Source organism: Grammomys surdaster, unplaced genomic scaffold, assembly GCF_004785775.1.
Source record: "Grammomys surdaster isolate TR1022 unplaced genomic scaffold, NIH_TR_1.0 396, whole genome shotgun sequence".
Taxonomy (NCBI): domain Eukaryota; kingdom Metazoa; phylum Chordata; class Mammalia; order Rodentia; family Muridae; genus Grammomys; species Grammomys surdaster.
Window position 1 is genome coordinate 297,604 of NW_021604815.1, and position 22,640 is coordinate 320,243.

General features: G+C 52.3%; 1 protein-coding gene across 12 annotated transcripts in view; it reads left to right on the plus strand.

Moving 5' to 3' along the window:
* The first annotated feature begins 4,379 nt into the window (after window positions 1-4,379).
* Window positions 4,380-22,640, plus strand: part of Pou2f2 (POU class 2 homeobox 2) — a 40,796-nt gene continuing 22,535 nt past the window's right edge. For 5 of the 12 annotated variants that reach the window (XM_028781300.1, XM_028781301.1, XM_028781303.1 and 2 more), the window contains exons 1-5: window positions 4,386-4,461; window positions 14,630-14,695; window positions 14,799-14,833; window positions 14,952-15,008; window positions 19,584-19,766. In XM_028781300.1, coding sequence (XP_028637133.1) covers window positions 4,434-4,461; window positions 14,630-14,695; window positions 14,799-14,833; window positions 14,952-15,008; window positions 19,584-19,766 — 369 coding nt within the window. In that variant the 5' untranslated portion in view covers window positions 4,386-4,433. Of the gene's footprint in view, window positions 4,462-4,904; window positions 5,001-14,629; window positions 14,696-14,798; window positions 14,834-14,951; window positions 15,009-19,583; window positions 19,767-22,640 lie in introns of those variants that run through there. The other 7 variants (XM_028781304.1, XM_028781306.1, XM_028781311.1 and 4 more) reach the window with 3 other exon arrangements.

Consider the following 22,640-nt stretch of genomic DNA (forward strand, 5'->3'; position numbering starts at 1 on the left):
GTCTCTAAAAGTGTTGAAACCAAAAGCATCCATCACTGTGTACTTAGAAACCCTTGGCAGGGGACTGCGGGGGCCCCCCCGCCCCAGAGACCTGATGAGGTCCGATGGAGCCTAGTGCTTTGTCAGATATCAAAGCAGATGATAAGCCGGCACGGTGGTGCACGCCGCCGTTAATCCCAGTACTCAGGAGGCAGAGGCAGGTGGATCTCTGTGACTTCAAGGCCAGTGAACTCATATAGTGAAAACCCTGCTCCCCCAACTAGAAAAAAAGAAGAGAAAAGAGACAGACTCTTAGGATTGTAGGCTGTAGGGAAGGGGGTCCAGGTGTCCAAGAGGACAGGAGGCATCACACATCCTGTTGGCTTCCAGGTGACAAGAAAGATTTCAGAGTTTAACAAAGAGGCCCGCCCACAGTAGAGTGCATGCTGAATCCTAATTCCTAAATCCTTAGGAGCTCTAGGAAGCCCACAAGAGAGAGCAAGCGCTGGAGAGGAGAGACTTGGGTTTGAATCCTCACTCCACCAGCTGAATGCTGTGTGACTCAGAGCAGCTGGTGTTACCTCTCTGTGCCCTAATTCCTCAGTAAAATGAGATGGCAAACTCATATCCTCAGACGATCATAGAGATTTAGGAATAACACGTTGGCTCAAATAGCACAAAACAGGCAGGAATGCTCCCGCCACCGCCACCACCACCACCGCCACTGCCACTGCCACCGCCGCTGCCGAATCTTAAGTCAGTAGATAGTCCCTAAAGAATTTGATTTTTTTTTTTATTAGCTTGTGTTTGGAGATCGGGTCTCATGTTGCCCAGGCTAATCTTGAACTTCATTACGTAGACTCTGAGCCTCTGATCCTTCTGTCTTCACCCCGAACGCTGGCATTGCAGTCGTGTGCCATCATGCCTAGTTTTGTGAGGTGCTGGGGTTTGCCCATGCTAAGCAAGCACTCTGTCTGAATAGCATGGTCAGCTCCAGGACATGCTTGACTTGGGGTCTCCAGAGATGCAATACTGAGGGAGCCTCAGATCAAAGAGATGAAGAAAGGTGTAAACAATAGACCTGTTCAAGGGGCTGGGAGATGGCTCAGCGGTTAAGAGCAGTGGCTGCTCTTGCAGACGACTTGGGTTCAGTTCCTAGCACCCCTGTGGCAGCTCACAACCACCTGTAACTCCAATGCGAGGGGATCCAATGCCCTCTTCTGACCTCTGTGGGCTCCAGCCACTTGGTACATAGACAGACATGGGGACAAAATGCTCAGACACATAAGAGAAAGTAAATATTTTAAAAATGGAACGAGCTAGGTTTGAGCCCGGAAGCCAAGGAAGTGGGCAAGAGACAGCCCAGAGCTGAGGCTGATATGGCTGGAAAGTGTCTGGCGTACTGAGAGCAGCTACACATCCCTGTGTCTGTGAGTTTGTTCGCCACCCCTCACATTCTGTTTTCATATTTATTTAGACCCCTAAGTCAGTGTCCTTAATGCCTCAGATGCTGCCCTTTGACTTGGGCTCTCCTGAAGTCTGTCATGTTTACATCCAGAATGGAGGCTGGACTGAAGATTGTTACTCTTGACTCTGAGGCCCAAGTTCCTCTCTCTCAACTACCAAATCCTTGGCCTGCGACTCCATTTCTGTATCTCCCACCGGGTTAGGGGTCTGGGGGGGGGCTCTCTGAACACCCACATGCTTCAACCACACTGATAAGAGCATCATCTGTGGGGACAGATCTTTTAGGTCCCTGGGCAGACCAAGGATAAGGCCTCGGCCAGGTGATTTTTAATGATAGAAGGAGAGAGAGAGAGAGAGAGAGAGAGAGGAACTGAGCCATGGAGAGCGTCCCCAGGGGTGGCCAGGAGGAAGAGGCTGTGGCAGGGGGTCCTGAGGGGTGAAGAATCTCACTCTTCTGTCCCCGGTGGGCTGGCTGCTCCCCCCTACGGCTCCCCAGCGGGCCCCCGGGGGACCTCGCTCTAATAATGTATTTGATCGACTCGCCGGCCGCGTACAAGCGATTATTGTCTTGTCGGGAGTCAAACGTATCGATCCGGCTAGAAATATGAGCGGAGCAATGGGGCCCGCGTGTCAGTTACCGGCCCCGCTGGCCCTGGGGAGCCCCCTGCGTCTCCTTTAATTACCGCTCAGCCTTGAGCCCAGCCTGGCCTCCCCTGTGCCGCCTCCCTGCAGGCTCCCTGCACCTCAGTGTGGCCCCCCACTGCTCCCCAATGCCTAGTCCCTACCTACCTTACTCATTGGGGGTCCAGACCCCTTCTTGGCAGGAAAGGCACTCTCCACACCCTACCTGTCCCATTCCAACCTGCCAGCCCTCCCCCCACAAACCATGAACCCCAAACTCTGCCCCTTTGTCTTTCATCCCTCCTTCAGCAACCCCTCCATAGGCCCAGAGACTCAGACTCAGCGTTCAGCATGGAAGGCCATAGGAGTAGAATTTATCCTTAGGGGACCATCGAGGCCTTCCTACTCCAGCCTCACTTGAAGACCCAGGAGGGCCTCACTGGAAATGGGTGTCCCTTCTTTCCCTAGATCACCATCTGGGGCCCAGTCTGGTGTGTGTGCTTCTGGCCTGCACAGTGTTGAATTGGCAAAGGGTGGACTATGGAGGAGGGGCTCCGCCCGTCTGGGTTTTATCCCTCCATAGCGTGCTAAGTACCACCACCACTCTGATTTCCAACCCCTCAAAAGATAAATCTTAAATAAAAATGGAGCTTACTGGGTGAATCAGGCTTCAAGACAAGAACCCACTACCCCACTGCCTCCTGACTTCTGCTGGGAAGACCCTCGTGTATAGAAAATCTGCAGCCAGCCGCTGTGTGGTCGACAAATGTCCTCTGAAATGGCCTTTCCGATAATGGGATATTATAGAGTGTAGATGCCCAGGAACTGTCTCCTCTGCGTGGAGCTTCCTGTCAGGCCTGTCTGCCAGGTCTTGGGGTGTCCACCTGCACAGGGCTGGGGGGCAGAGGGCACCCATGTAGTTCTTTGTGTCCTTCGTGGCTGTGCACATGGGAGTGTGGGTACATGTGGCCAGGCCTGGGCTGGCCATATGTGTAGATGTGCCCTCTGCCCGTGGGTCTGGGTGAGGTAATAGGAGAATGTGTATCGGATGGACCTTGGTCTGCAGGGAGGGGTGGTGTGGGGGCCATCTGCAGGGCTGTGTACTAGTGAATCTGTGTGCATTCGTGTGAAATGCTGGGGGTGAGAGGCGTCGGAGAAGAAATCCTTCATTGTATGCATGTGCGTAGAAGGATGAATCCAGCCGTCTGTGTGTGCACACGCATGTGGTTTGGGGAACCATCCACTTGGGGTCTAGAGTGTCCTGGATGGCCCTAGTGGAGAGGAGAGCTGTTTGGGAGACGCCAGGGCAGCTCAGCAACTCGGACCTCTTGGAGCTGAGAGGAAGAAGAGGGCAGTTGGCTCGCGCCCGCCTTTGTCTGCGCCACTGTGCGCCTTTGTGTGACCCTCGCAGGTGTGCGCGCGGGGCGGGGGAGGACGCGGGCCGGGAGGGAGCGGAGGGCGGGGCTCCCTCCTCTAAAGCCGGCCCCGCCCTCCCGCCCATTGGCTGGACGCTGCCGCCCTCTGGCGGCCTTCAGGAAAACCGCAGGGCTGAGAGCCGAGCGGTTTGGCCGAAAGCGCTCCACGGGAACCCTGCGGACTCAAGCTGGGCTCTACTGCCCCGGGTGCACGCGTTTACCCTCTGACAGGGTCCTAGCTGTCGCTGACTTAGGCTTCGACCCCTCGCCCTAACTTCCACTGCCCATGGCCATTATTTCTTCCCAGTGGTGGCCAGGGACGCCTTACCTGTGGCACAGGTTGCAGGCCTTGCTCTGATCCACACACAGCACCCTGAACATCTTGGTTTTTTTTTTTTTTTTTTACTTTGATGCTTCTTGGCCCTCGATCCTTGAGAAAGCCGCTTCTCCCTTCTCTGATCTTCAGTCTTATCGTTTGTGAAGCGAAGTACAAAATACTGTCCTATAGCTTGACACCTGTTCCGTGGGAGGTGCGGGGTTAGGCACTGAGAGAGCCCTCTTCCCACAAACCCCAAATTGTGCTTGCCATTGTTAGTGTGTAGCCTCACCTTCTCTCGCAGCCCCATATGCCCTGTTCCAGATGTGTTCGCCCCCGTGCTGCGGGGGCAGGAGGCAGGACTGTATAGACACCTCCTGGTGGGGCTCCTGCAAGAGTCAGTTCTTCCAGCGGCCTCGCTTTCCACCCGACTAACCCCCTACTCTCAAATACACTCATGATCTGGGGTCGACTGGGCCGCTGGGGTCTGTCTGTGGGCCGGGGTATTTTCCTTTCCGAAGGGGGCGGACCGGCCCTGTGGTTTCCTCCCGGGGTGACTTCCGGCAGGGAGGGCTGGCCCCCAGAGAGGGCGGGGAGATGACACAGTTGTTCCCCAGCCTTGGCTGGCGGGCAGCATGGTTCATTCCAGCATGGGGGCTCCAGGTAAGAGGCTAATGCCTTCCTCATGGGTGGCGAGGACAGATAGCACCTTTGGGGCCGTTCTGCTGTCACCTCTGCAGACCTTTCCTGCACCTCCACTTCAGCTGTCCTCCTTGTTTGGGTGGACCTGCGTTTTAGGAGCACCCCTTTTCTTCCTTCACCTCTTCCCCCTCCTCAGCTCTTTCATACTGTTTTGCATTAGGCACCGGGAGCTTCTAATCTGTCTCCCCCCGCTGAAGGGACAGGAGAAGGGAGGGGGTCATGTGTTGGTGGCTAGACTTCATATGGGGAACTGGTGGCCTGGGCAGCTTGGGCGATCCTTTAGACACAGGGCTGCAACAGGGTTGGAAGGCCAAGCAGTTGTGTTTGGGTGGTGCAAGTGTGCGTATGTGTGAGTGTGGGTGTGGTGTCCTGAGTCCCGTGCTTATTATCCTGGTGTGTGTGAGGGGGGGTAGGCGGCTGCTGTGTGTGGTATTCCCGAGTGCCCGTAGGAATGATTTCTTCTTGATCCACTTCATTTATTCTGCAAAATGGCACTAATTGTATGTATCCCTCAGTCTCCTTATCCTGCTCTGACTCTCTTCTTGCGCCTGCATTATATGTCTTTGAGTTACTACATGCTTGCCTGGGTGAGCTGGGTACTGTGCAGGCACAGCATCAGGTGATTTTCACTTGGGGACTCATTTTGTAGGAGGTATGCATCTCTGCCCAGACTTAGCATGCCTCAGCCGTGAGCTGAGAAATGTAAGGTGATACCAGTGAGGTTGAGCCAGTGCTGGGGTATTGCAAGGACCGGTACCTCATGACTGCCTTTCTTGTGACTCTGTACCTTTGGCCGAGTGTGTGTCGGCCTCCTGGGTGACCGTCAGGGTGAGTGTTGTCTTAGTGTGCAGCTCTCCACCGTGCATAAGTATGTGAGGGCACCGGCGAGCCCCTTCAACAATCGCTGGTGACTGGAACGTTCTATGCTAGATATTGGTGTTGAAAATATATCAGGGCTAGGCACCTTCAGGTGTGCTTTTCTGGAGTCATGAGTTCAGTGGAAAAAACAATCCTGTGGTGGTCAGAGCTGGGATGGGGGGGTCGGTGTGGAACAGGGATGATAAAGTCCAGAAGTTATCCAGTTCTGCTGTCACAGTGGCAGGGAGGGCTTCCTGGAGGAGCTGTCTGAGCTAGGTCATAAAAATGATGAAGGTAGACAGGAAGATTAGGATTGACAGGTATTTATTCACTAAGGTGACTGTGTGGGTGGACACACGCACACCTGGTCAGTGTACATATGGGGTCCAGACTGTCGTCTGCACACCTACAGTGGCTTCACTCATTTCAAGTGAGAATTTGTAAGCACTGGACAAAACATTAGGCCCTTGGCTTTGGGGCTTTCTCCAGGGTGGGAAAACAAAGTCCTGCCCAGGAGAACAGTTACGGGTTTTCACCGTTGTAGCATCGGCAAGAATCAATACATTGTGAGCATGTGATTAATACATGGTGTGGCCTCGGGCAGATCATTCACCGCCTGGTCTCAGGCTCTCCACCTATGGAGTGTCTCGGGGAGCTGCGTGGTTAGCTCTCAGAATGAACTGACTCTGGACACGAGTGTGTGCATATCAGATTGTGCCTTTGACTATGCGAGTGTGTGTGCGTGTGCGTGTCTGTGTATGTGTGTGCGCACGCGCCACTCTGGATATGAGTAAGCTCATGTATTATGCATGTATCTGCATGGGTTTTTTTTTTTTCTATACAAGTCTATAGCATCATCTGTGTGTGCGTCTCCCTGAAAGTTGTGTGTGTGTGTGTGTGTGTGCGCACATGCAAATTGTGAGTATGGGCAAGTCTGCGTGGAGGTCAGAGGTCAACCTCAGGGTGTCAGTCCTTGCCTTCTGCCTTGACACAGGCTGGTTGGTTGGCCAGCTGGACCTGTCTTTGCCACCATGTCTGTACTGGGGCTGCAACCAAACATCCCTGTGTCCATTTTGAAAATGGGGATCTAGGGATTTGAACTCAGACCCTCATGTCTGGCCATTTCCCCAGCCTCTCCATCTGTGAGCTTAAGGAATGCCTGCTTAGGAGATAGGATGGATGTTTGAATTGTCAGGTGGAAAAAATCAGGGTGTTGTAGACAGGACCAAGCCTTTCGACCTGTGCTGTTTGCACAGCGCCCGGGGCAGTGGCAGGTGGAGGCTTGCCTTGGATAGCATCGACCCTAGCCTACCCCTCATGCATTCATTCACTCCAAACTGAGGCTGCGAAGGGTGATGCCCTGGGCATGCGTTTATTCCTCTCTGGGATCTGTACACACCAATGTGGGGAGTTTGGCATTGCTGGCTATAGCTGGTTATAGCTGGTTATAGCTGGTGTATGCTATGGCTCTTGCTGTGTCTGTTATCCAGATCTCTCTCCCTCCTCCATCCCTCTGTCCTGACAGCAGAGTACTGTTTGGTCCCTTGAGGTTACCTGGGACAGCTGTAGGGTTGGGAGATATGAGGTGGCACTCCTCAGGAGACAAGGGGCTGGGCCAACTGGGTCCACAGAGGTTCCCGGTAGCACCCAACCCTGCCCATGGGGGCTCCCAGGCCATAAACTCGATGACGGCTGTGGAGGCAGAGGACCCAGGGGACAGGCCAAGTGGGGCCAGGAGGGTGAGGGGCAGTCCTCCGGCTCTCTATATTTAGCCCCAATTTCGGTAAGTACTAACGAGAAGCCAGACTAAGCCTGCTAAAAACTGGCTGGGGGAAATGCAGAGGAGAAGTGAAAGTCAGAGAGGGAGGGCCAGAGAGGGTAGAGGGACCCAGGGTCCCTGGTCTGGCCCATTTGGGGCAAGTAAGGATGAACTCACAGTTTAGGCAGCCTAGGGTGGATCTGGCCTGAGGCGGTGAAATTTAAGGGACAAAGCAGTTCCCAGAGAACTTGGTACTTTTCCTTCCAAAAAGTTATATATGACCCGGAGTGACAGGGAGGGGCCACCATAAATAGCTACACAACTTTTCCATGTGATTGAGGCTTCAGGAGGTACCGGGTTTTTAGAGCACCTTAAAATTGCCTGGAGGGGACTTTTAAAAATCTGAGTGCCCAGCGAAGGGAGTGTGGTTCAGTGGTCGAGGATTTGCTGAGTCTGCACAAAGCCCTGAGTTCTAGCGGTAACACACACACACACACACACACACACAATCACACATGCACACCCATGTCTATGCACTAGTATGGTTTTTTTTTTTTTTAAATCTGGAAGCCTGGGTCGAACACCAACAAGGATGCCTGGGTGGTGATGGCATTTCTGCACAGCTGACGGCTATGACCCGGGCGGTTTCTGCCAGGACTGAGGCTGAGGCAGATTCTTCCATGGCTGACACCCCTGAGCCCTGGCACGGACATCGTTTGGCTTATGGTGAAGATGAGGCTCTAACCATGTGTTACTTCCTGCTTATTTACTAGCAGGCTAACATAAGAGGAATATAGGATTTGAGGCCAGCCTGGTCTACATTGAGTTCCAGGACAGCGGGGCTACATAGAAAAACCCTGTCTCAAGACTCCCTCCCCACCCTTCCCCACCAAAAACAAAACAAGAAAACCGACAATAAGACACAGCACAAACAAAATAACAATCCAAAAGAAACCAAAACAAATGAACAAAAAACCCAAAAAACAAACAAACAAACAAACACCAGGCAGGAGTAGTGGCCCAGTCTATAATCCCAGCTATCCAGGAGGCGGGGGCCAAGAGGATTGATTGCAGGTTCAAGGCCAAACCTGGACAAGTTATCAAGACCCTGCCTGGAGAGGAAAAGTGAAAACCAGGGCTGGAAATGTAGCTTGGCTGTCGGGGTTCTTGCCTAGCATGGGGTTTAAACCCCAACACCACATAAAACACGGCACCAGTGCACGTAGTTAATCCCAACACTCAAAGGAGAGGCAGAGGGACCCAGAGTCCAAGGTTACCCCTTGAATATAGTATGTTGTGAGGCCAGCCTTTGCTGCATGAGAGAGACCCTGTCTCCAAAAGGGAGACGGTGGTAAATTGCTTGTCCGACGTGGTTGGAGACTTCAGCTGGATCAATGGTCAGTCAGTGGAAGCCTGTTACCCTCCGTGGGAATAGCTGCACCCTTTCCTCCCCAGGTATGGAGTGCTGGGTCCTGGAGTGAAATTTCAGAAAGGGCAAGGCAAACAGAGTGGTAGCATTTTCCTTCAGACTACTTTCTGTCCCTAGCTACCATCCCCTCAAAGGGCAGAGTCAGGGTCGCTTCCCGAGTGGACAGGGTTTGATGGGGACCACAATGGGAAAGCTAATAAGAGACAAACACTGATCGCCTGGTGGTAGCTGGCTTTCACCAACAGGCTTTTACCACAGGGAGGGCTGTGTAGAAGAGCAGACACTGAGCTCCTCAAAAGAGAAGCTGGGGTTGCTGGTGGAGGAGAGGAGAGTCTGGGAAGGGAGGAACAGAGGGGAAAGACCTGAAGGATGGAGCTCACAGCCCGGGGTCACCATCAGCTATGACGACCCCAGGAACAAACCAGACCTGCTTTCAAAGAGTTCCCAGGCTGATGTGGGTCCCAGAAGGCCACAGGCTCTGGGTGGTGATGGGAGACGAAGGGGCAGAGGGAACTGGGACACAGATAGCGTGGAGACTCCTGTCTCTAAGTCAGGCCATCAGTGCAGGGCATCCTAGAGGACAGCCTGCACTGGATCCTGCAGCATGAATGGGTAGGACCTGTGCTCAGAGAGGGGGACATGGTTCCAGGCAGAGGCACCAGTAAGAGACCATGAAGGCCTTGGGGAGGACTATGGGGAGGCAGCAGGGGACAGAGATCAGGAAGAAACAGTCTGTGGGGGAAGGACCCCAGCAGACAGTCAGGACCTGCTCTGAGCTGGTAATGAGCCAGGGCAGTCCTGTGAGAGAGGGGCCTGGACGAGATACCACAGTCCTGGGACTCAAGGAGGTGCAGCCAGAAGAGGGAACCATGGGAGGTTTAGGCTGCTATAACTGTCACCAAGCAGGTGGCTGGTGTGTTCTGTAATTCTGGAGGCTAGAGATCAAGATGGGGTTTTGGCAGGGCAGGGTCCGTCCAAGGCCTGTGTCTGTCAGTGAGTCTATTCTCCTAATGACTCTGCATGGCCGTGTGTGTGTGTGTGTGTGTGTGTGTGTGTGTGTGTGTGTCTTCCCAATCTCTTCTCCTTGTCTGCCATCCCCTGTCTCTCTTCCTCACCTCTCTCCTCCTGCCTTAGCTTTCTTGGTGCCTATGTCGCAGGCCAAACTCTTCCTCTTATAATGGCTTCACTTTATGTTACATATTTCATTAGTGACCCCCATTTTTCAAATCAGCGGGGTGCATATGTGTAATCCCAGAATGGGGGGAGATCAGGCAGGAGGATTGTGACTTTGAGGCCATCTGGGGCTACTGGCTTTTAAAAAAAATTTTTTTTAACTCAGTTGGAGATGTAGTTCAGTGGGTAGAGCACTTGCCTAGCATTCGTGAAGCCCTGGGTTGGATCCGCAGCTCCTTGTAACCTGTGTGCAGGTAATCCTGGCACTCAGGAGATAGTAGAAGCAGGAGGAATCAGAAGTTAAAAGGCACCCTTGGCTACAGAGCTAGCCTGAGCTACATTGACAGTCTGACTCAAAAAGCAAGCAACCAAAACAAACAAACATTAGGACCAGCAAGATGGCTCAGAGCCAAACCTGAAGACTTGGAACTCCCGTGGCAGAAGGAGAGAGCCAACTCCTGCAAGTTGCCCTCTGACCTCCAGTCACCTGCCACAGCACATACCTGTACACGTACATGTGAATTATTAAATATTTTGAAACGGAAAACTGTTTTTGAAAAAGATTCCGTCTCCAAATACAGTTGCATTCAGAATAGACCAGGACATGTGGCTTTTGGTGTGTGTTGGGGGGGGGTGTTGGGGGACAGGAGACAAACTTACCTCACAGCAGAGGGCAAGGGTGTATGTGTGGAACTTCTGGGGTGGCGAGGTCAGAGGCTGCCCCATCTGTGGGCGGCAGAGGCACTTGGGAGGTGGGAGTCACGGAACGTGACAGCTGTGGCCCCGTCAGGTGGATTCCCTGAGCAGGGAGACCTGGGTGTGTCCAGAAGTGAAGGAGCTGTTGCGTCCAGTAAGGCACCGGCCATTGAGAGCGCTGTGTTTCAGGGATGCTACCAGGCTGGGATTCTGGGGTCAGGGAGGGTTCGAAGCTGCCTGGAGACGGGCTGAGGACTGGGTGAGGTATGACTAGCATTAGTCAGTGCCTGGACCCTGCTTCTTCTTTACGCATCTTTCACTGGCAGCCGAGCACTGGACCTGAGCTGGTGAGCTCGTTCCTGAGGAGTGATGCCAACGTTTGACCTCTGGCCTCCATACACATAAGCACGCGCACACACACACACATAAGCCATACATGCATATGGAAGTCAAAGGATAACTTGTGGTACTCTCTTCTCTCCTCCCACCATGTGGGTTCTGGAAATTAAACTCAGGTCATCAGGCTTGAAGGCAAGAACATTTACCCAGGAGCCATCTCACCAGCCTCTCACTGAGCTCTGGGGCTTATGGATTAGGCTGGACTAGCTGGCCAGCTAGACCTAGTCTGTCTGTCTGTCTGTCTCTCTCTCTCTTTCTCTTTGTCTGTCTTTCTCTGTCTTCCTCCACACACCTGGCTTTCTGCATGGGTGCTGATGCTTACACAGCGAGCATTTTAGTGACCTGGCAGTCAGTCTTTTTGTTTGTTTATTTTTGGAAATGATATTGATTACACCAGGGGCCGTGCACACAAAAGGCAAGCACCATCCCACTGAGAGATAAGCCCAGGATAGTCTCACTGAGATGCCAGCCCAGGCTATCCTTTCTGTGCTTTATTGAGATAGCATACAAGCCAGGCATTGTGTGGTTCGCCCTTGTACTCCCAGCACTCCAGAGGCTGAGGCAGGAGGATTGCTATGAGCTTAAGGCCAGCCTGGGCTAGAGTGAGAAGCTGCTTCAAAAACAAACAAACAAACAACCAAGCAAACAAACAAGCAAGTAGGGATGTAGCTTGGTCAGTCAGCAGAGAGCCCGCCTAGCATACAGAGACTTGGGTTCCATTCTCAGCAGCGTATAAACTGGGTGTGATGGACCAGGCTGCAACCCCACCGCTCCAGGGCTGGAGGAACAGAATCTCATGGCCGTCTTCAGGTACCTCGGGATCCTTTAGGCCAATCTGGGCTACATGAGACCCTGTGTCAAAACAGAAACAGAAACAGAAACGGGTGGTGGCAGCCCTACTCAGGAGGCAGAGGCAGACAGATCTCTCTGAGTTCGAGGCCAGCCTGGTCTACAGAGTGAGTTCCAGGATAGCCAGGTCTTGAAAACAAAATAAGACAAATGAACAGAAGAACACTTGGGTTTTAAGCGTACAGCCGAGTGAGTTCTGATCTACAGAAACACTGCCAACTCTGTCACATCATTCCTGGTCAGTGCTCTCCGCAAGTGCTCGGCTGTGTGGCTTTGGCTGTCTGAGTACAGGGCCCGAGCTCCTAGAGGAGTTTATTTGTTCTGTCTCTCTGTGAGTTGTTTTATTATTATTACTATTATTATTTTGTTATTATTGCTATTATTATTTATCACTGGAGCACGTGTTGTGTATGGTGTCCGGGGAAGCCAGTGGTCTCTTTTCAGGAGTCGGTTTCCCCTTCCGAGGTGGGTTCCAGAGACTGAACTCAGGCCGTCCGTCCTCCATGGCAAGTTCTTCTCATCTGCAGAGCAGTCACTCCAGCTCCAGTTCCTTTGTTTTGAGATATTTCTCTTGTAGCCCAGGCTAGTCTCAAAGCTATCATGTAACTGAAGATGACTTTCAGCTCCTGACCCTCACCCTGAACCTCTCACACCCTGGGTGACAGTGGTTCTCACCGTGGCCACTCTGGGTGGTAAGGGCCCAGTGTACTGGATCCCCAGCATATGTTTACGTTTCTGTTTGTTGGCTTTCACTCCGCCTGCAAGACTCGGCACTGTGGCTGAGGCAGGACTTTGTTCGTTTTCCCGTGACAGAGCGTGATTTGTCGTGTGGACAGACCACATTTTGGTTATCTGGTTCACAGATGGGCTTTTGAATGTTTTCCAATTTGGAGCCACGATACAAAATCTGAACATTTGGGCCTGGGCCTTTGGTGGCAACTTATTCTTTTTCCTTTGTGTGTGTGTGTTTGCGGTGTGTGTATGTGGTATGTGTGTGTGTGTGTCTGTGGTGTGGGGGTGTATGTATGGTGTGTGTGCATGTGTGGTTGGTGTGTATGTTTGGGGTGTGAGTGGTGTGTGTGTGGTGTAGTATTGCATAGTGTGTGTGTGTGTTTAGAGGGTGCGTGTGATGTGTGTTTGGTATGTGTTTGGTGTGGGGGTTATATGTGATGTGTGTATGTGTGGTGTGTTTGGGTGTGTATGGGGTATGTTTTGGGGGGTGTGTATGTGTGTGTATAAGTATGTTTAATGTGTGTGTGTGTGTGTGTTGCTGTGAATGGACCCCAAGGCCCTGTGCTAGGCAAATCCTCTACTACTGAGACACATGCTCAGAGCTTCCTCTGCTCCTTGGTCACCCAGAAGTGGAGGCTGGTTCTCAGGGAGCAGCATCTTCTCAGCTGTCCCTACAGGGCTTGTATTGTTTACCCCCAAATCACGCCCGATGCCCGGCTTGGCTCTTTTCTTTCCAGTTATGTTTATAGAGGATGGTATGGTCACATGTCTGTGGGCTTTGGATCCCCTGGAGCTGTAATAACAGGCAGCTGGGAGCTACCAGAGGAGGCTGCTGGAAAGTGACCCCCAGTTCTCCGTAAGAGCAGAGCTTGGTCTTCACCTCTGAGCCATCTCCTGCCCCCTCAGCCTAGCTTTTGGATTAGAAGCCTAAAACAGGAGTGTCTGGTGTTTTACCTCAAGTAATCCTCAACTGCGAAATTCCTAGACGCTTACTTACTGTTTCTCGTTGTATAGAGCTCTCCCTCCACGCATTAGCCTTCTGAGAACATCCGAGGTGCAGAACATGGTGCAACTGGACTCCTTCTTTGATAGGCAGGATTCCATAATATTGGCAGGGCTTTTGGGTAATCCAGGAGGGGTGTTGGGAGTAAGGTCTCAGGTCATTGACAGTCAAAGTCACCCGAAGGACTTGGAGCATGGGTTAGAGAAGCACAAGGAAGTGAGAACGGGTCATGCAGAAGCCCAGGCCCAGGCTGGGTAGGAGACGGTACCATGATGAGAACAGGCTATGAAATGTCGAAGGTGAGGGTCCAGGATCGTTAGCCTAGAGGGATCCAAATTAGAAGCAGGGGCCTTCGATTCAGCAGCACCGAGGTGCAATCAGGATACCCACCGCTGCCAATGTTTGTGGTGACAGCCCTTGGAGCCCCAGCTTCCTTGATGTGAACTGGAGAATCTCACACCGGTGGCTCACGGGTTTGGTGCTGTGCTGGGTAGTGGCAGTCATGCAGCTTTTCTGTCAGGTGTCAGCAGGCTCGCTGCCTGCCACCTGTCTTGGATTCTGGAAGCTACAGGATGCAGGTTGATTTGCAAGCACAGCTGGGGTTCCAGGCTTTGGCAGACATCGCTTTGAAGAGGAGGGTCAGGGTTGAGGTGGGTGGTACAGGGGTTGGAGAAGGGTAGGGTGTGGCTGCCAGGCTCATGACACAGTGCAGGATGGAAGGCCGGTGGGAGTGATGTGGGGACATGAGACAGGGAAAGTGGTGGGTCAGGGGCGACTGAATCACACTCTGAGACCTGGTAGCTCCTGATTTTGAGGCTCCTGTAACCCCATAACAGTTCGCTTGCCTTGCTCAGAGTGGAAAGCATGTCTCACTCTCGAAACCTGGTAGGGGACAGGTTAGAGCTCGGTCACCTGCCTGGGAAGGAGGTCAGAGGTCGTAGGGGCTCCTTTAGGGAACCCTGTCGGCCCCTCCCAGCTGGCTGATGCATTCTTGTCACCATATTCCACCTCCCAGCCCGCCCCGTGGGCGCCTCACGGTAGGTGACAGCTCCTGCACCACTTTTTGGCGGTGTCCTCTTTGGTGAACTCTCTGCAAGAGATACTTGATAGTGTCAGGGGTAGGTGTGGGGTTGGGAAAGGCTTAGTGGGGGTGGGGCTGGCAGAGGAAGGGCCCCAGAGCCCTCTGGCTGCCTCTCCTGCCCCTCCATGTTCATCCCTTCTCTGTCTACAGAAATAAGAATGTCTAAGCCCCTGGAGGCCGAGAAGCAAAGTCTGGACTCCCCATCAGAGCACACAGGTGAGTGTGGGCGGGCCAAGGCAGGGAAGCGGGCAGATGGGGCTGGGAACAGACTGTAGGATTGGCCGGCAACATACAACGTGCCCTTTCTCTCTCTTTACAGACACCGAAAGAAATGGACCCGACGTTAACCATCAGGTCAGGCTCTCTCAGACGCACAGGAGGGCGGGAGAGAAGTGGTTAGAGGTCAGGGACAAGTGTCCCGAACTTTTCACAGCCCCATTCCCATCCCTTTACCCCAACTCTCTCTTCACAGAACCCCCAGAATAAAGTGTCCCCATTCTCTGTGTCCCCAACTGGCCCCAGCACCAAGGTAAGCACCCGTGGGATCATCAGGAAAGAGGGTGGTACTCTGGGGGAAGGGCGTGTTCAGCGTGTTTGCCGTGGACCCAGGTCCTGCGAGGGTACCAAGCGGCAAGGTTCCTCCTGCCCTTTCTCACCCTCGGGTTCCCGCCCCAGGCTTGTGACTCACCCAGGCTCCTTCCCCTTCCCTAGGGGGTGGGGGTGGCCAGGGAAATCCCCCCCAGAGCCCCAGGGTGATAACAACAGGAAGCCAAGGCCCCGCCCCCATCCCGACTTCCCTGGCCAAAGGGGGCCTGAAGCACCCCTGTACCCCAACACACACACACACACACATACACACACACACACACACACACACACGCACACAACACACACACAGAGAGACAGCAGGGAACAGGATAAGAGAAGTTGTTGAACCCAGTGAGGACAGCCATGGGGATGAAGGAGAAGATGAATGGAAAGAAGGCGCTCTGTGCTTAGGCCCTGTGGGACGTAGGGAGGTTCTGGGGCTCAGTCTCCATCCAGCCTGATGGTGGTAAGGGCCACAGACAGGTTTAGACTCTTAAAAGGAGAAACAAGAACGGGGGCATGGACAGAGCCTGACCAGAGGTGGCTGAAGGATGAGGTGAGACAGTGCCCTTCACCCAGCCCTACAGCTTTGCTGTGTGACCATGGGAAAGTCACTTCCCCTCTCTGAGCTCTTTAGGTTCCTCTTCTCTAACACTGAGCTGGGGACAGGGTGAGTGGGGTGGGGTGAGGTGTTGGTCAGGACAATCTCTGAGGTCCTCGTCATAACTGCTATGTCTCCAGGGCTGGAGGGACAAAATGCTTTGTGAGCAGGTGTCTTTTATACAGGGTGCAGGTCAGAAGGGCGCCTGCGCTGGACCTTCTGACCTCCGGTCTGGCTTTTGCCTGCCCCTCTTTGCTCTCAGCAGCAGCCTTCTCTGGAAAGCCAGTGAGTGGCAGTGAGGATCCTCCCTCCCTCCTCAGCCTGGCTGCCCTCCACACTTCACCCTGCTTCTCTGGCCCTGGCCTTTGCCCCAAGCTCTCCCCACCTCCTTGGCACAGGAGCTTCCCCCAGATGCAGCAACCTGCCTGCCGCCATCCCCAGTGCATCTGTGCACCGCTAGGGTGTGTTGTTTACATAATAATTTTGTTAAGCAACTCAGTCTTTAAAAACATTTTTATTATGGAAAATGTGATACAAAAAAAAAAAAGAAGAAGAAGAAGCGTGTTAACAAAAACAGCAGCCGGTAGGGACCCATCAATCAGTTCCAACAATTACCAAATCATGGACGACTTTGGTTTTTTTTTTTTTCAACAGCTTGAATAAACGGGTTTTTAAATGGAAATTTCATGAATGGAAAACCAGAATCGTTTACCATGGAAATAAATACGATTATTAAATTCTACCCAGAGTCCCTCATGTGCTGAAGGGTCTGACCCCAGAGCCTCTCCTCTGCTGGTGGAAAGGGAAGAGAGCTAGCATTGCTTAGATGTTTAAAATGTCATCACAGTCAAGTGTGGCAGGTGGGCATCAGATCCCAGCTTTCCAGTGGCCGAGGTGACGGGCCAATCCTAAGCTGCAATAGTAAGTTCTAGGCTAGCCTGAGCAACTTAGCAAGACTCTTGTTTCAAAATGAAAGCAGCCGGCCAGGAATGTGACTTCGTTGGCTAAGTGTTTGTCTTGCATGCATGATGATTCTGGATTTGATCCCAGGACTCCATAAACCATGCATGGGGACACAGCTCTCCAGGAGGGGGAGGCAGGAAGATCAGAAGTTCAAGGCCATCCTTGACTACCTAGAGAATTTGATGCCAGCCCAGGGTGCCTGAGACCTGCTTTATAAAACATAAGCTAAGCATAATAGCCTTTAATCCCATCACTCGGGAGGTACAAGCAGGCTATCTCTTAAGAGTTCAGGGCCAGCCTGGTCTACATAATAAGTTCCAGGCTAGCCTGTCTTTAAAAAAATCAAAACAAATTTCTCGTGTTTTTTTTTCATATTAAAACATAACACCTATCAAAACACACATGGATCTTTAGTGTGTCATTCTGAATTTTCCCAAACTAAGCGGGCCCCAAGAATGCTGTTGGATCTGGTGTTGTGTGCTGCTATTCCCAGCCCTGAGGATATCCTCCTTAGGCAAGAAGAGTGCATTGAGTTTGAGGCCAGCCTGGACTACATAAAAACTAAATAATTTAGTGCAAAGTGGAACAAGATGGCTCAGTGGTTAAGGCGGCTTGCCACCAAGCCTGAATGACCTGAGTTCAACCCCTGGAACCCCTATGGCAGAAGCAGAGAAGTTCATTTCTGCAAGTTGTCCTCTGACCTCCACATGTGCACTGTGGCATGTGCACACCTACACACGCAAATCAAATCAAATAAAAATAAATATTTCTTGGAGGCTGATTACAACTAGCCAGGAGAGCCAGCCTTTCCCATCCTTTCTGAGGAAAGCTCATATCTGCCACCTCTAATTGTGTCGTTTCTGACACATCCATCCCATAACCTGAGACATCAGGACTGCCCTTTGGCCTTTCCCAGCCTCTGTGTGTCTGTCTATCTCTCTCTGTGTTTCAGGCGTTGCTCCCTGTCGACCCCTGATGTCAGCTTTCATAAGTCTCTCTCTGTCTCTGTCTCTCTCTGTCTCTCTCTGTCTCTGTCTCTGTCTCTCTCTCTCTGGATCTCCCTTTGCCAGAGGAGACACTGAACGATAGATGGTCCCTGGTGTCCAGTCTGGTCTGGCAGAATGGTGTCTAAGAAACGCCCCCATGTTGCCGGGAGGTGGTGGCACACGCCTTTAATCCCAGCACTTGGGAGGCAGAGACAGGCAGATTTCTGAGTTTGAGGCCAGCATGGTCTATAGAGTGAGTTCCAGGACAGCTAAGGCTACACAGAGAAACCCTGTCTTGAAAAACCAACCAACCAACCAACAAACAACCAAACAAAAAAAGACAAAAAAACGCCTCCACGCACCCTCAGCCAGCATCTTTCCAGCCAACAGTTTCCACTATCCATCTTTTTGTGGAAAAGAGGAAATAGAAGGCTGGCTTGACAGTGCTAGTCTGTTTTATATGTGATGCGGGTTATAGCCATATCACGGTGAGGGAGCTGGGGGAGGCCGGAGCCTCTGGCCTGTCCGCAGGTCAGGACCAGCATGCTTTGCTGTCTCTGCTGGAACTCTGTCTTTCTCTGAAATGAGTGACCCAGAAGGGCAGGATGGGCGTGTGCAGCTTCCTGTTGGTCTGTCTCTCCAGCCTGCTCCATCCACTCTCACCCATGTGCCTCATGGGTATTGTCTGCTCGTCTCCATAATCCTGTGTGATAGTGAAGGGCTAAGCTGCTGCCTTTACTTTTAGAGACAGGGTATTAATATATAACACAGGCTGGTCCTCAAACTTAAAATCCTCCTGCCTCAGCCTCCCAAGTGCTAGGATTACAGGTACTCATACAGTAACCACTCCAGCTGTTAACGTTTAATTGTTTTGAATATTTCTTATTTTCAGTTAAAACTACTTAATTTAATTCAATTTTGATATTATAATATAATTTCATAATTTCCCTTCCCTTTGCTCCCTCAAAAGCCCCCCATAACCCCTTGTTCTTTTTCAAATTCATGACTGCTTTTTTCATTAATTGTTACATACACACACACACACACACACACGCACGCACACGTTCCTAAGTATATGTGCAGCCTTGGCTGGCCTAGCGCTCACAGTAACAATCTACCTTTCTCAGCTTCCCTTGAAGTGCCTGGATTACAGGTGTGTACCACTCTGCCCACTCCCAGTGGTGATTTTCCACTCCCAGGCCCTCCTTTTCAACAATAGAACTCTAATTTTATTTTTATGTATATGACAGTTTTGCATACATGTTTGTCCGTGCACTGTGTGAAAATGTGCATGCTCACTGCCCACAGGGGCCAGAAGAGGTTGTCAGATCCCCTAGAACTTGAGTTACCAAACCATGGTTGAGCCACCCCAATGTTGCTGAGAACCAAACCTTGGACCTCTGGAAGGGCAGCGAGTGCTCTTAACCACTGAGCCACTTCTCCAGTCCCTTTAACAAAGTTTTATTCCAAAGGACAAATAAGAGGAGGAAAAAAAGAACCCTACCTAGCTGGGTGTTGTGGTACACATCTTTAATCCTAGCACTTGGGAGGCAGAGGCAGGTGGATCTCCATGAGTTCGAGGCCAGCCTGTTCTACATAGCAGTTCCAGGACAACCAGGACTATATAGTGAAACCCAGTCTCAAAAAGCAACAACAACAAAATAGTTGTACCCCAAGTTGAAGCAAGTGAGGGACACATGCGAGTCCTAGAGACCTGCCTAAGTTCCTGCCATCAGTGTTTCCCGTTCTACAGATGGGGAAACTGGTCCCAGGAGGAGGAAAGTGCTTTCCAAAGGTGGAGGGAGTTTGTTCGCAGATGGGGTGCTAGCCCTAACTGACTTCTGAGAACCTAGAGGCCAGAGAAGTGGTCAGAGGCTCAGGCCTGGTCTGGCCACTCCTCTAGCCCACTCCCCTGTGCCAGCCTAGGCTGCCACAGCCACACACATACCCTCTTTTTGGTTCACAGGTGGGCATTCTCTCTGGCCTCCACTTAACATTCTGGGGTCCCGGACCCTGCCTCTCTCCTCCCCAGATCAAGGCTGAAGACCCCAGTGGTGACTCAGCCCCAGCAGCACCCCCGCCCCCCCAGCCGGCTCAGCCTCATCTGCCCCAGGCCCAACTCATGTTGACGGGCAGCCAGCTAGCTGGGGTAAGTATCTGGCGAAGGACCATGCGGAGGGTACGAACCTCCCATCTGTCGCAGGCCCTGCAGGTGACAAGTCTCACCAAGGCCACACTTGCTCTCTCAATTGCCTCTCCTCCTCCTCCTCCTCCTCCTCCTCCTCCTCCTCCTCCTCCTCCTCCCCCCACTCCGCATCCTCCTCCTCCTGTAAAAGATGCGTCTCCTAATGGCTTGACTCAGATCTTAAACTCTCTCTGCCTTCTCTGCCCCTGCTGCCCTGGCTGTGTTTGCCTGCTCGCCGCCTCCCGCCGCCGCTGCTGCCGCCGCTGCTGCCACCCGCCCCGGCTGCGCCTGCAGCTCTCAGCGCTGATACCTGCTCAGCAGCAACTCCTTCTTCAGCAAGCTCAGGCCCAGCTGCTGGCCGCTGCCGTCCAGCAGTCCAGCGCCGCCGCCGCCAACGCTGCTGCCGCTGCTGCTGCCGCCTCCACCTCCTCCTCCACCTCTTCCGCCTCCTCCTCCACCTCACAGACCCCAGCCTCCTCTGGGGGAGGTGACCTGCCACCATCACAGCCTACCAGCCAGCCCCCAGGGACCCCACAGCTCACCTTGTCCCAACCCATCCAGCTCACAGCACAGGTAAGGGCAGCCACCACAACCTTCTCCTCGGAGCAAGAGACCTGCAGAAGCAGGGCGTGTGCACACGGAAGGAGTAACTGGTCCCTGAGGGTCCTTCTGACATCAACTGTATGCTAGGCAGTTCTGCAACTGTAGGAAGCTTTGGGAGAGTCTACCTTCCCATCCTACAGATGGTTAAAGCAAGGCTCCCAAGGTACCTGAGTCCTCTTCGTGGTGGGTCGAGCTTCAGAGTTTCTGTGCATCTTCCAAACACTCATTGTATAACCAGAAGTTGCCACCCTCATTGCCGTGAATGGTGTCTGTGCGGGCATAAAATGAAAAGGCCAGGAATCAGAATTAGTGCCCTAGGCAGGCCTGGGAGTGTAGCTCAGTTGGTAGAGCTTGTCCGGCATGCCCAAAGCTCTGGGTTCAAACCGAAGCATCCAAACACAATTCTAGTGTGGTGGCAGCACACCTGTGACCCCAGCCAGCACTCAGGAAGTGAAGACAGATGGATCAGACGTTCAAGGCTACTTACTGAGTTTGACGTCAGCCTAGGCTACAGGAGACCTGTCTCAGAAAACAAAACAAAATACAAATAATCAAAAGCCCTCAGAAGTAGAGCTGTGCACCTTGGTTCATCCAGTGCCTGATTTCCCAGTAAAGAGGTCAATGAACTGAGTTTAAAACTAGTTTCATCCTCCCAGTACTGGAGCCAACACATTTAGCCCAAATCATGAGCCAGTGGCTATGTTGCCTGGCGTTGTCATTTCAAGCTGCTGTCAACCAGATGGTTAAAACTGGCTGAGCAGTGGTGGCTCAAGTGCTAATCCCAACACTTGGGAGGGAGAAGTAGGAAGATCTCGTGAGTTTGAGACCAGCCTGGTCTACATAGCCAGTTCCAGGACAGCCAGGGCTACTCAGACCCTGTGTCAGAGAGAGAGAGACAGAGACAGAGAGACAGAGACAGAGAGAGAGAGAGAGAGAGAGACAGAGACAGAGAGAGAGAGAGAGACAGAGAGAGACACAGAGAGAGAGAGAGACAGAGAGAGAGACAGACAGAGAGACAGACAGAGAGACAGAGAGACAGAGAGACAGAGACAGAGAGAGAGAGACAGAGACAGAGAGAGAGAGAGACAGAGAGACAGAGAGACAGAGACAGACAGAAAGACAGAGAGAGACAGACAGAGAGAGAGAGAGAAAGAGAGAGAGAGAGAGAGAGCGAGAGAGAGAAGGCGCTCCATGTGTTGGAGCATACCTGCACCCCCAGCACTCAGGAGGCTGAGGCAGAAGGATCTCTATGAGTTTGAACCCAGATTAAGCTACCCTAGCAAAACCTAGAAAATGACAGAATAAAGCCAACCAACAAAGCCCATAAATGTAATGTCTCAAGTCACACTGCTGAAGTTAAGAGGTGGGCAGGGCCATGCTCCGTCGGAAGGTTTATGGAAAAAGCCTTTCTGGTGTATAGCTCCTGGCGATGCCAGCGATCCTAGTGTTCCAAGGTAGAGATGGGTCAGATGGGTCACTCCACAGTCTGCCCGGGTTGCCACATGGACTCCTCTGTCTCTGCGTATGTCTGTGTCCAGATCTCCTGTTCTTATTAAGGCACCAGTCACAATACTAGCGCCTAGCTCATGAGCTTAGTTTAACTTTGTTATGTCTGCAAAGACCCTACGTCTTTTTTGTTGTTGTTGTTTGTTTGTTTTGGTTTTTTGAGTCAGGGTTTTTCTGTGTAGCCCTGGCTGTCCTGGAACTCACTCTGTAGACCAGGCTGGCCTCGAACTCAGAAATCTGCCTGCCTCTGCCTCCCAAGTGCTGAGATTAAAGGTGTGTGCCACCACCGCCCGGCGACCCTACTTCAAAATAAGGTCATATTTACAGGTGGCTAAGGCAGACCTTTAATCTATCTTTCAGGGGTTGGGCACAGTTCGACTCAACAGTGACCGGTATATTTTCTATACAGTGGTGGTTGGTCGCAAGCGGTGGTTCGCATGTGGTGAGACTTAGCCGGGCGTAGTGGAACATTGCTTTTCCCAGCACTTGGGAGGCAGAGGCAGGCAGATCTTTATGAGTTTGAGGCCAGCCTGGTCTACAGAGTGAGCTTCAGGACAGCCAGGGCTACATAGTGACACCCTGTCTCAAAAAAAAAAAAAAAAAAAAAAAGTGAGCCTAGGTCTCAAAACAAAAAGTGAAAATTTAGGTTGAAGAAGACTTAGTTCACTGGCAGACACCTACTTAGAATCCCCCAGTGAGGGGCTGGGGGCGTGGCTCAGTGGTAGAGCC